This window comes from Pseudoliparis swirei, chromosome 5 (assembly GCF_029220125.1).
Source record: "Pseudoliparis swirei isolate HS2019 ecotype Mariana Trench chromosome 5, NWPU_hadal_v1, whole genome shotgun sequence".
In the NCBI taxonomy this organism is placed as follows: Eukaryota; Metazoa; Chordata; class Actinopteri; order Perciformes; family Liparidae; genus Pseudoliparis; species Pseudoliparis swirei.
Window position 1 is genome coordinate 3619511 of NC_079392.1, and position 12044 is coordinate 3631554.

A 12044-nucleotide genomic window follows, 5' to 3' on the forward strand; every position below is an offset into this window, starting at 1 on the left:
GTCAAAAACCAGTCCGACAGTTCCAGATCAAAACAGGAGCAAAGAGGAACTGAACTAAAACAAAAACAAGATTAAATACTACTACGCTGAAACAACCCGCGGGGCCACAATCTACACTCGGCCGCTCTGAAAAGGTCACTTCGGCATAAATCAATTATTGTGAAGGGGCACCGGAGACAAGATGTGACGGGCGGCCTCCAGCAAAACATCGGGGAGGACTTTCATCCGCCAGACACTCCGGATTCACTATGATCACGTCCGTATGATGTAGATATTCTCACCTCCTTCTTTTGTCCTTTTTTCACTTACCATCCAATTCTAATTGAAACTTTTCAAATAAAGTAATTGAATATGAATCAGATCAGTGATTAACAACCTTGTTCCAAACATCGTACAAACCAATTAGGTTCACTTACATTTTAGTTTATTTGAAGCAATTTGCCATCATTACTGTTTTCCATGTCATGTTGATCTCATATGTAAAACAAAAAAAGTAACAGGAATATATTCAGAGTAATAACAGTATTCTTTAGTTCAGTCTTCTTCAGACTGTGCATTTGATGTCCTGATTGCATTTTCAAGAGCTTGTTCAAAGCAATTATACAGGGTTCATAAATGGGCCTGAATGTTAACAAAAGGAAGATGAAAGTAAAACACAATCTTTCAAGGACCGATAATTATTCGGATCTGTTCTGCATTGTCAGTTATTGTTGCACAAACCCTGAGCTGTTATTCAGTTAACGTTGGCCGTGGTTTTCCAGCCGGTCGATTTTCCAATCCCACGTGTTACATGATTTCTATAAAAAGACAACAATACTGCTTTCTAAAGTGTACATGTATTCTCTTTTTCCATTTATCTCCAACATGACCTAGCCCACCGGTGAACACAGCGAGCAGGAATGTCCCATCTGAGTGAAGGCCATGCCTGGCAGCCCACGCGCAGGGTTCACGCTCACGCGACCTTAAAATCAGAGCGACTGCAATTCTGCCATAAAAGGTACCAGATGAAAGGAAAACCCTCTTTTTCTACTTGCAATAAAGGAAGAAGATGAGCAACACAAAAACAACTCATAGTAGAAATCAAGTACAGGACTGTCTCAGAAAATTAGAATATTGTGATAAAGTTCTTTATTTTCTGTAATGCAATTAAAAAAACAAAAATGTCATGCATTCTGGATTCATTACAAATCAACTGAAATATTGCAAGCCTTTTATTCTTTTAATATTGCTGATTATGGCTTACAGCTTAAGAAAACTCAAATATCCTATCTCTAAATATTAGAATATCATGAAAAAGTATACTAGTAGGGTATTAAACAAATCACTTGAATCGTCTAATTAACTCGAAACACCTGGAAACACATTTTCAAATGTTTGATTTTGTTTTGCTGTTATAAATCTTTTTTTACTTGGTCTGAGGAAATATTCAAATTTTATGAGATAGGATTTGAGTTTTCTTAAGCTGTAAGCCATAATCAGCAATATTAAAAGAATAAAAGGCTTGCAATATTTCAGTTGATTTGTAATGAATCCAGAATGCATGACATTTTTTTTTTTTATTGCATTACAGAAAATAAAGAACTTTATCACAATATTCTAATTTTCTGAGACAGTCCTGTATAGTGGTAGGTATTAAAATGGATGTTATTTGCAGAGGTTGAATTATGCCACTCGGTGTTCCCATCCCCCCCTCGTACCTTTACTCTTCTACACTTAAATGGTGCAGGAGAGTTTTTGTTTTTCGCAAAGCGCCGACACATTACGAGACACTTCAAGACTATTTTTAGGAGTCCAAACAGTCCTGGCCTCTCTTCTCACTCAGCCACACCAATTTACCAGTCGAGCACACCATGCCGCATGTTTCTTTTATTCTTATGACATTCTACTTTGTGTTTTCGCCCGTATTTCCTTTTTTTGACATTCCGTGTTTTAATGTTCTTTTTCTCTTTTTTAAACTTTCATTATCTCCTTCACGCTGTTTTACAATGTTACGATTTTCGTTTCATTGAGGTTCCAAATACGTCGTTTCAACAGCTTCCTAATTAACGCCGCCGTTATAGCGTCGCGGCGCTCACTGGTGGTTTAAAAACGGCCGCCGGGCTCAGAGAAGAGACAGCGGGGCCCAAATACTCAACCCACTGAAAATGTGGATCTTATATTTATACTTTGACAAAAGCCTGGTCGACAGCACGTTCCTCGATATCAAGCTGTTCTATAATATATAATGCACGATATTCTGTTCCATATCCCGGACTCTGGCCGTGTTTAAAAGCTTCAAGAAGCTGACATTTACAGTCCACAAGCCCGGGGGGCACTTTCTATATTCATACGCACACTTTGTGCTTTGATACTAAAGCAAACTGCCCGGAGATGATAGAACCGGATGAAGGAATGCGATCGCAGGAGTGGAGCTCAGAGTAGAAGTTCATGAAGGAACATGGAACCAGCTTCACAGGTGTTCACTATAGAAATGCATCCATTGCAATTTTCTCGACCAATTCCAAATGTGTTTAAAGTTTGACTCGCCAATTACACATTAAAAAAAATTATGATTTACTTTCTAAGAACTATAATTGCCAGCGTACCGTCCCCAAAATAATTTGAATTGTCCCCAAAGTCAGTGGAAACAGTCAACAATTCTAAATGTTATTCTTTTTTATTTGTTATCGGCAGCTATAGTGCTTATTAACATGCTTCATTTTCATTTGTTCTCCAGAGTGTTGTCCAACCTGGACTCCTTTCATTCATTAACTAAATATCAACCCGAACTCTGATCTCCATCCCCCAAGCCTCCTTTTTTATTGCTTTAAATTGCAGTGCATTTATAATCACCTTGTGGCACTTGAAGGCTTCCCTTTGTACCTCTTTTGAACTTTACATTGGATAAAACACATCTGCCAAACTAAGAAATGTAATATTACTGTAATCCAGCTTTCTGTTGGGAGAAGAATGAAAGACGTAGTCAGTCAAACATCTGAGCGTACACAACCATTTTTTGCCTAATGTTATTTAGGCAAGACATGTGCCTTGAGCATCAAAATAAATGGCATTTATCAACAGTATTTTGAATAAAGTGCCATTAAGACAAAATATATTCAATTCAATTCAGTTTATTTCATATAGCCCAATATCGCAAATTACGAATTTGCCTCAGGGAGCTTTACAATCTGTACACATATGTCATCCCTGACCTTTAACCTTTCACATCGGATCAGGAAAAACTCCTAAAATTTTTTTAAAAAGTGAAGAAACCTTCAGGAGAACAGAGGAGGATCCCTCTCCAGGATGGACAGATGAATAGATGTCATGTATACAGAATGAAGTGTTACATTTAACATTCATTAGGAACACATATATTAGGTGTATGATCAGCAGCCTCAAAGACACAAATAAAAGTATGTACCTGAACATGAGCATCTGTCCACTTTAAAATGTCAGTTATGTTGTAGATTACTAGCATTTTAATGCTCTTGCACATCTCGTCGTTGCACTTGCAGCAACTGTCCTTGCTGTCACAGCTCGACGGTCAATCCCTATAAATAAAAAACTGACTGCAAATAGCCCTTTGACCCTCAGCTTGTTTTAATTCCTCTGCTGTACTTTGTAAGTCACTCTGAAGAGGAAAGGAAAGTGAACACGATGATATAAATACAAGATGAGAAAACCAACAGGCCCCGAGGAAAGAGGAGAGGAAACATGTTCATCCATTACACACACACACACACACACACTCCTTTGGCCCCAGTGTGTGAGTGTGTGTGGGTGTGTGGGGTGTGAGGGGTGGGGGATTAGCGGACACACCGTGTGGCCTCCTTACCGACAGTCACTGTGTCCTTGACCTACTGATAGAGTGATATGAGCTACAGAGAAAATAAGAGACAACACGACTGTATGGTTTCCAATTATTATTATTAGCATGACAATAGTTCCATTGTTTCACATTTATAAAGAAGTAATATGCGTAGTGGTATTTTAGTAGTGCTGTACTTGTATGAGCTGTGTAGTAAACGCATAGTTAAATAATGTGCTACTCATTCATTGGAAAATACAACAATGCATCTCTAATTGATTAAAGCAAAAATGTTTTCCATATTTGGTCTGGGCCAAGCTTTGAGGGTGTGTGTGTGTGTGTGTGTGTGAAAATGAACCCCCACTTGTTGTGAATGCTAGAAACGGAGCCCCACAAAGTGGCAAAAAAACTAACACAAGAAAAAAAGTTTACATTTTCATAAATCTAAGTGATATTTATGATATATCTTTAAATATGTTGGCTGATTTTTTTTTTTTTACAGAAGCGTAGAACCACTGGAAAGGGTGGGCCCCACAATTGGGTAAAATAAATTCAGGCCCCACAGAGGAGGAAGACGAGTATGTGTGTGTGTGTGTGTGTGTGTCACAGATGGCTCAAACCATGCACAACACAAACCGCTGACCTATCACATGCCTGCCAGGAAAGCTTCTTAGAAAAAGTGCACACGTACATATTGACAGAAGATGAACATGAATACACTTTTCTGTTTCTCCTTTCTCTCTCAACCCGTTGTCAGAGTGTTCACACTTTGTTAAACAACCTCACTCTGCACTTAGATGTATATCTGTTTGGTTTTATTCCTCTCCTCTCCGGTTGCATTGTATCACTTCCTCTTCATCCAGGCTCTTTTCTTCTCTTGCTTTAACAAATTCAATAGACGATGTCTAGTCTCCATGTTACGTCGTCATAGTGACCAACCGACGCACCAGAAGGCGTCAGTAGTGAATATATTTTAGCTTTATTCTTCTTCGGTGTAGAATTTAAATCCAACATCTTTCAGATAAAACAACCTATATAAGGACGCACCGATAGTCCTGTTGAACATTCCTGCAAACTCTTTTCCATTCCCGGTAATGCAGCAGCACTTTAGCGTTGCATTAACGTCAGAGAATTACACTTAACTGCAACCCTCCAACCGCGGAGATGTGAGGAGGAGCTCGGAGACATAAAAGCTAAAAGGTAATGTGTACTCATCGGCGCCAGCAGAAGCACAAAAGGTTGGATGTGGAAAGGTTAATGTCTTCTTCTGCTCTTGGAATTAGACACATTTTGGTTTCATTAGTGACACGTCACGAAACAGGGAGAGAAGTATCGCTCTAAAATTGTAATGCATAAACACAGATTCAATATATATATATATACTGTATATATATAAATATATAAATATATGTATATGAATATATATATATATAAATGTTTAAATATATATATAAATGTATATGTATATAAATATATACATATGTATATGAATGTATGTATAAATGTATGTATATATATATAAATGTATATATATGTATATTTATCTACATACAGTATACAGGACTGTCTCAGAAAATTAGAATATTGTGATGAAGTTCTTTATTTTCTGTAATGCAATTAAAAAAACAAAAATGTCATGCATTCTGGATTCATTACAAATCAACTGAAATATTGCAAGCCTTTTATTCTTTTAATATTGCTGATTATGGCTTACAGCTTAAGAAAACTCAAATATCCTCTCTCTAAATATTAGAATATCATGAAAAAGTATACTAGTAGGGTATTAAACAAATCACTTGAATTGTCTAATTAACTCGAAACACCTGCAAGGGTTTCCTGAGCCTTGACAAACACTCAGCTGTTATAAATCTTTTTTTTTACTTGGTCTGAGGAAATATTAAAATTTTATGAGATAGGATTTTAGAGTTTTCTTAAGCTGTAAGCCATAATCAGCAATATTAAAAGAATAAAAGGCTTGCAATATTTCAGTTGATTTGTAATGAATCCAGAATGCATGACATTTTTGTTTTTTTAATTGCATTACAGAAAATAAAGAACTTTATCACAATATTCTAATTTTCTGAGACAGTCCTGTATAAACATACATCTACATATATATAAATATATATATATATAAATGTATACATAAATATAAATGTATATATAAATATGTGTATAAATAAATACATATATATATAAATAAATAAATACATATATATCTATTTATATAATTATATATATATATATATACTGTATATATATTATTTTGACCTTTTCAATGGATTTATTTAGAATATCTGAAAGGCAATATAAAAATATAATGCTCTGCCCCAAATTATAGAGATGATTGGCCTTGGTTCAAAATGCAACATTATGCTTTAATAACTGCAACCATGCATAAAGTATGCAACAGTTCTTTTTCATTTGACACAATATATCAAAACTCTATTGTCATATCCATCTCACAAACTGGAGAAGTACATTCTGAAGCTGCCTCGCAACCCCAAAAAAGATAACTACGCCGTATATAGTACAATGGTGACATTTGTGTTTCTTTTGTTCTTCCCGACAGAATGACAGCTCATATTGTTCCCCGTGGGGAGACAAACTCTAAAATTGATTTATGAAAATAAACCTTATGTCAGGGGGGGGGCTGGGTTCATGTCGAGTTGATAACTCTGCCACCGCCATCTCACCAGAGAAATGAAAACGCATCAGTCGGAGCAATAAGCGCGTTCTACCCTCACATGCCGCCGCTGCTGTCCGCCGTTATATTCATGGACACGTGGTAATTATGAATCCATCGCCCGGATTCTATGTTGATATCTTTCATCGTCCAAAGCCGCCGTGTAGTCGTGAGGATTCCCTTCACGAGTTGCCGGGGGACCGGCCGGCAGGATTCTGATCCGACGTGGAAGTCCATCATCACAATTAAACTGAACAATCTTGTGTCGGCTAGCAGTCGAAACGCATCCATCTATTTGATTGTTTCTGCTTGTATGATGTATCTCTGGAGTTATGATGACATTTGCCACACTGTGAAACATGTGAAAACAATCTGGATGTTGACTTTATCCAGATCACCTCTCCTCCATCGCCTGAGATTTAAATAATCTGGTTTTTGGAGGTATATCTGATCCTTTCACCTCCGTACAGAACCCCGGAATTATGACTTATGGAAAGTAAATAAACAAGATGTGTCATAATAATATGTGTATCTTGACTGCCTTCAGGATGATTATGGCATCAACATCTGGAAAATGTGATGTAATACACTGTAAGCCACAGTAAAACAGCTAAATCACGACGCATGTTAAAGGTGATGAAGGCCGCCCACTGTGAGGAGGGCGAGCATGAACATCTGCTGCTCACACACACAGACACACACACACACACACACACACACACACACACACACACACACACACACACACACACACACACACACACACACACACACACACACACACACACACACACACACACACACACACACACACACAGTGGGTGGAAAGGGAAGAGCTCAGGCACATGCTGCTTTGTGACATTTACATGTATCTGTGTTTATCTGGACATATGCAAGCAAGCACACACACACACACTAACACACACACACACACACACACACACACACACACACTCTGCCTGGTATCCAAAAAGGTGTTCAAAGTGCATATAAATGTGCACACACACATCCTGCACACCTTGTGTGTGTTTCTGAGATACTCTGAATAATCCAAGGACGTATCAGGAGTCCTTGAAAAGCAAACAACAACAAACACACAACAACAAACACACATTTATTTGACCCTCTAATGCAGCTGCGACTCTGTTTCTTCTTCTTCGATTCTTTTTCTTCGATTCTTCTTCTTCGATTCTTCCTCTTTGATTCTTCTTCTTCTCTTTCGATTCTTCTTCGATTCTTCTTCTTCAAATGTTGAAACCTTCAAAGTGATGATATTCTACCAGTCATTTCAAGAGGATTTGGATTCAATCGTTGACATTTTATTCTGTAAAATGCTCCCGGAAAGCATTTTAACCCCAAATCCTCGTAATCTGACCGAATGCACCGGGATGAACGAGTCGGCAGCGGCTCTTATTTAAACTCCGTTGGTCCTCGCCGGCGTCACGTCAGCCTCCACAGATGGTCGATATAAATGTATGACGAACTAAAACCACAGACTAAAACTGCTCCGAAAAACGTGCACGAAGGCGCGTGCTGCGCGTCGTCTTATTCTACGGAGGGGCGGACCAAAGAAGAGCAAGAAGAAGAAGACGAGCAACACAGGGGTGCTGTCTCTTTAAGAGAGGGGCGCCGTCTCGTCACCTCCTCCATGCAGAGGAGGACGTAACTTCATCAGCTTTTATCAGCGTGTGGAAGCCTCCGCCTCTCACAGGCGGAGGCTTCCTGCTCTGCTCAGGCCGGAACTACGTCGCTCTCATCTTCCCTTTCCTTGACATTCTTCTTTCCTTTCCTCTCTTCTCACTCAACTCTTCTGTCTCTCCCTTCTCACAGTGTGCCATCGACTTCTTACACACACACACACACACACACACACACACACACACAATCCAATCTACGACCCAGTGGTCGCTAATGGGGCAGTGGGTGTGATGGGAATGGGCGAGTCCATCAGACGGGTTATATAAGACCATAAATATATCACCTTATGGAAGACGCTGTCGCAGCAACTTCACAGAGCACCAGGTGACTCTTTCAAATTGTTTTGTTCGTAGCACCCTGAAATATATTATGTCATACATCTTACCGATTTAATAGAACTGTGTCCATTTTTTATGATTTACTTTAAATGTGTGTTTAAATTTAATTCATGTGTTGTTCCTGTATTTGAGAGCGTTGATCACCTGTCGCATAGTAACTGTGAAGGGAGGAAAGTGCTTGTTGTCCCTTTGGAAGAGAGAGCTGTCTCTTTAAGAGAGAGTCGCTGTCTCTTAAAGAGAGGGGCGCTGTCTCTTTAAGAGAGGAGCGCTGTCTCTTTAAGAGAGGGGCTCTGTCTCTTTAAGAGAGCGTTGTCTCTTTAAGAGAGTGCTGTCTCTCTAAAAGGATATGTGCTATCTTTTTAAGAGAGGGACGCTGTCTCTTTAAGAGAGGAGGGCTGTCTCTTTAAGATAGGAGTGCTGTCTCTTTGATAGAGGGGCTCTGTCTCTTTAAGAGAGGGGCGCTATCTCTTTAAGAGAGGTGCGCTGTCTCTTTAAGAGAGGGGTGCTGCCTCTTTAAGAGAGGGGCTCTGTCTCTTTGATAGAGGGGCTCTGTCTCTTTAAGAGAGGGGCGCTATCTCTTTAAGAGAGGTGCGCTGTCTCTTTAAGAGAGGGACAACAAGCATTTTCCAACCAACTGTTGCAAGTTGCACACATACACACACACACATATACACACACACACACTAGGAGCATAACAAACCACTAAAAGACAAAAAAATGCAAAAACACTCGCACTTCGAATTTTAGCCGTCAAAAATATTAATTAATAACTCAGCAGAGCAAATTAAATAATATGAATAAATGGTTTGAATAGATTTGAAGTAGCGCCAACTGAAAGCTTCGTAATCGAGTTTCCTCTCGAGGTCGACGATGTCATAAAGTTTGCCTTCCTGGTTTCGGACTCAGAGCCTCATCCCTGTTGTTGTCGTTGTTGTTTATTGTCTAATGCTTTTCATGAATATGTCTGTAGATCGGTTGATGCCATGCTACGAGAATCCAACGCGTTCCTTAATATCCACGAGCTTTAAACATGAACGTCCTCGTGACACAAAAAACAACGGTTCCAAAGATTAGATTGACACGCCAATTAATCACTCTAAACAAAAGCCCCCCCCCTCCCCCCACGAGACACCTGTCCTCCCATTCTTTCAAAGAAGTAGGCCGTTTCATTGAAGCTTCTGCGTGGGGGGGGGAACGCGGCGGCCATTTATTTAGGCCCGAAGACAGTCGGCATGGATGACGTTAATACACACTACCGGTCAAAAGTTTGGGGTCACGTAGAAATGTCCTAATTTTTCAAAGTAAAAGCACTTTTTTCAAAGAAGACAACATTAAATGAATCATAAATACTCTCTACATAGTTAATGTGTACATGACTATTCTCTGGTGTTTAATGAAGTCTCTACATAGTGTGTAGAGGCCCATCTCCAGTGTTCTAATGGTACATTGTGTTATCGCCTTAGAACACTAGCGGAGGGGTAGAAAACCCTTGAAAACCCTTTTTATGTGAGCGCAGCTGAAAACAGTTATGCTGATGAGAGAAGCTATAAAACTGGCCTTCCTTTGAGCCACAAGAAGAACAACATTAATATTTACAATAAAAATCATTATTTATAACCTCCTCAATGTCTTGACTAAATTTTATATTCATTTTGAAATTTATTTGACAAATAAAAGTGAGAGTTTTCATGGAAAACACAGAATTGTCTGGGTGACCCCACACTTTTAGACCGCTAGTGAACATCTCAGAGCGTCGGTTTAAAGCCGACTCAAGCCCACGGGCCCGGCATGGCGAATATTTATTGAAAGTAACAAGCGGGCCATTTAAGGGAAATCTCCCACGCTGAACGCCGCGATGCCCGATGGGGTGGAGGTGCAGCCTGAGTGCAGCTCGCCTCTTCCTATGAATGCACGCTGCTCCACGCTCCTCAAGGAAAGCACCACCCGCTCCTCCAGGCGGCCGCATGCCGAGACACGGAGGAGCAGGGGACGCCAAAAACATCTTAAAATAAAAAAAAAACAGAAACGTGCAAAGATCTCTCGTGTAAACTGAAGCATAAAAAACATAAAGGAATCAGATGAGAGAAAGTTGTGTCAAAAACACGACGGTCTGAGAGAGCTTTGTGTCAAACAATATTTATATCGGCGCGAGAGAATTTTAACACATTGCATTTCGCCAAATTAAAATGCCAGTTTGTTATTTCTACACGTTGTGTAATAAAATGTGTGTGAGGGACGGATGCGGATGTCACACTGACCGACACACACACACACATCACTGCTTTCAATAAAGCTTTTGACTTTTGAACAGGTGCATGGATTCCTTATGTTAAGAGGTCAAAGGTGAACGGCGGAGACCAGTTTCATCCAGTTTCTCCTCTCAACAGAACCCACGAGCTCCAAGTACACATTTTTAAAAAGTCCATAAAAGGTTTGTTTACGTCATTATTTATGTCGCCATACGAGTGGAAATTCAGCTATAGTGGATGAGAAATGTGTCGAGTTACAATTAGACAACAATTCGGGTTAATTAGCCTTTAAATGCGTCAGATGCTTCATGACAGTAAAGTTACGCTGTTTATTATGAAATTAATATTCAAATTAAGTTGTGGCTTTTATGTCGTTTATTATTAATATCTGAGTCTAAATTAAGACATCCATATAACCTTTAGCCGACATGCGCAAACTAAACCATCGACGCGCAAGAAGTCTCCATGCGCGCGCGACTTTGCGTCACTTTGTCCAAACTAACGCGCATACCTGGTTGGTGGTGTCCGGCGGGAGGTTCTTCATGAGGATCTTCCTCCTGTTGCTCAGCTCCTGCCGGGTTCTGGCGAGCCTCCTCTCGATCTCCTCCGGCTCCAGGTCCGGCAGGTCACGGAGGCTGAGCTCCGGGTCGGGGGGCTGCGCTGACGCCGCCGCAGGCTCCTCATCCCCGGGCTGCTGCTGCTGCGGCGGCGGCGGCTGGCTCTCCGGGCTGTCCATCTCCGGGGAAGGTGCGCTGTCCCCGGCTAGAGAAGAGTGGACGATCGGCGGCTGGATGGATGGAGCTGCCGCCATCTTGAGTGGCTGAGTGAAAAGTGTGAGGAGAGAGAGAGAGGCGGAGAGGCAGAGAGGCAGAGAGAGAAAGAGAGAGAGAGAGAGAGGGCAGGTGGGAGGCGCGTCTGTTAGTGAAAGAGAGAAAAGGGTCAAAACAAATCGTATGAAATGCAAAATAAATTGCTATTTTAACTTAAATCATGTAAACTTTTTGTATTCCTAACTGATTTTATTAAGAATAAAAAAATATGTATGTGCTTCTTATAGTTATTTATTTGTCTCTAAACTTTCTTCTTTGTTCCGTTTCTGCTCATTTGATGTTTTATTGGATAATTTAACATTCTGGATTTTATTGCTTTTCACGTGATTTCTTTGTTTTCGGAGGTTTCCAATGAGGAGAACGCAGCAGAGCTCACGTCGTTTACACTGTACACCGTCTGCAGGTCCAGAATGCACCGCGCGGACTCCTGGCGACCTCAACTGGACGCATGGC

The 12044-nt window shown here is 40.2% G+C and overlaps 1 protein-coding gene across 3 annotated transcripts in view; it reads right to left on the reverse strand.

The window, feature by feature from the left end:
• raver2 (ribonucleoprotein, PTB-binding 2) overlaps window positions 1-12044 on the reverse strand; it is a 62838-nt gene extending 50794 nt beyond the window's left edge. For all 3 annotated transcript variants that reach the window (XM_056415309.1, XM_056415311.1, XM_056415308.1), the window contains exons 1-2: window positions 11968-12044; window positions 11273-11581 (exon numbers count right to left, since the gene is read on the reverse strand). In XM_056415309.1, the coding sequence (XP_056271284.1) occupies window positions 11273-11572 (300 nt within the window). In that variant the 5' untranslated portion in view covers window positions 11573-11581; window positions 11968-12044. The remainder of the gene's footprint in view (window positions 1-11272; window positions 11582-11967) is intronic.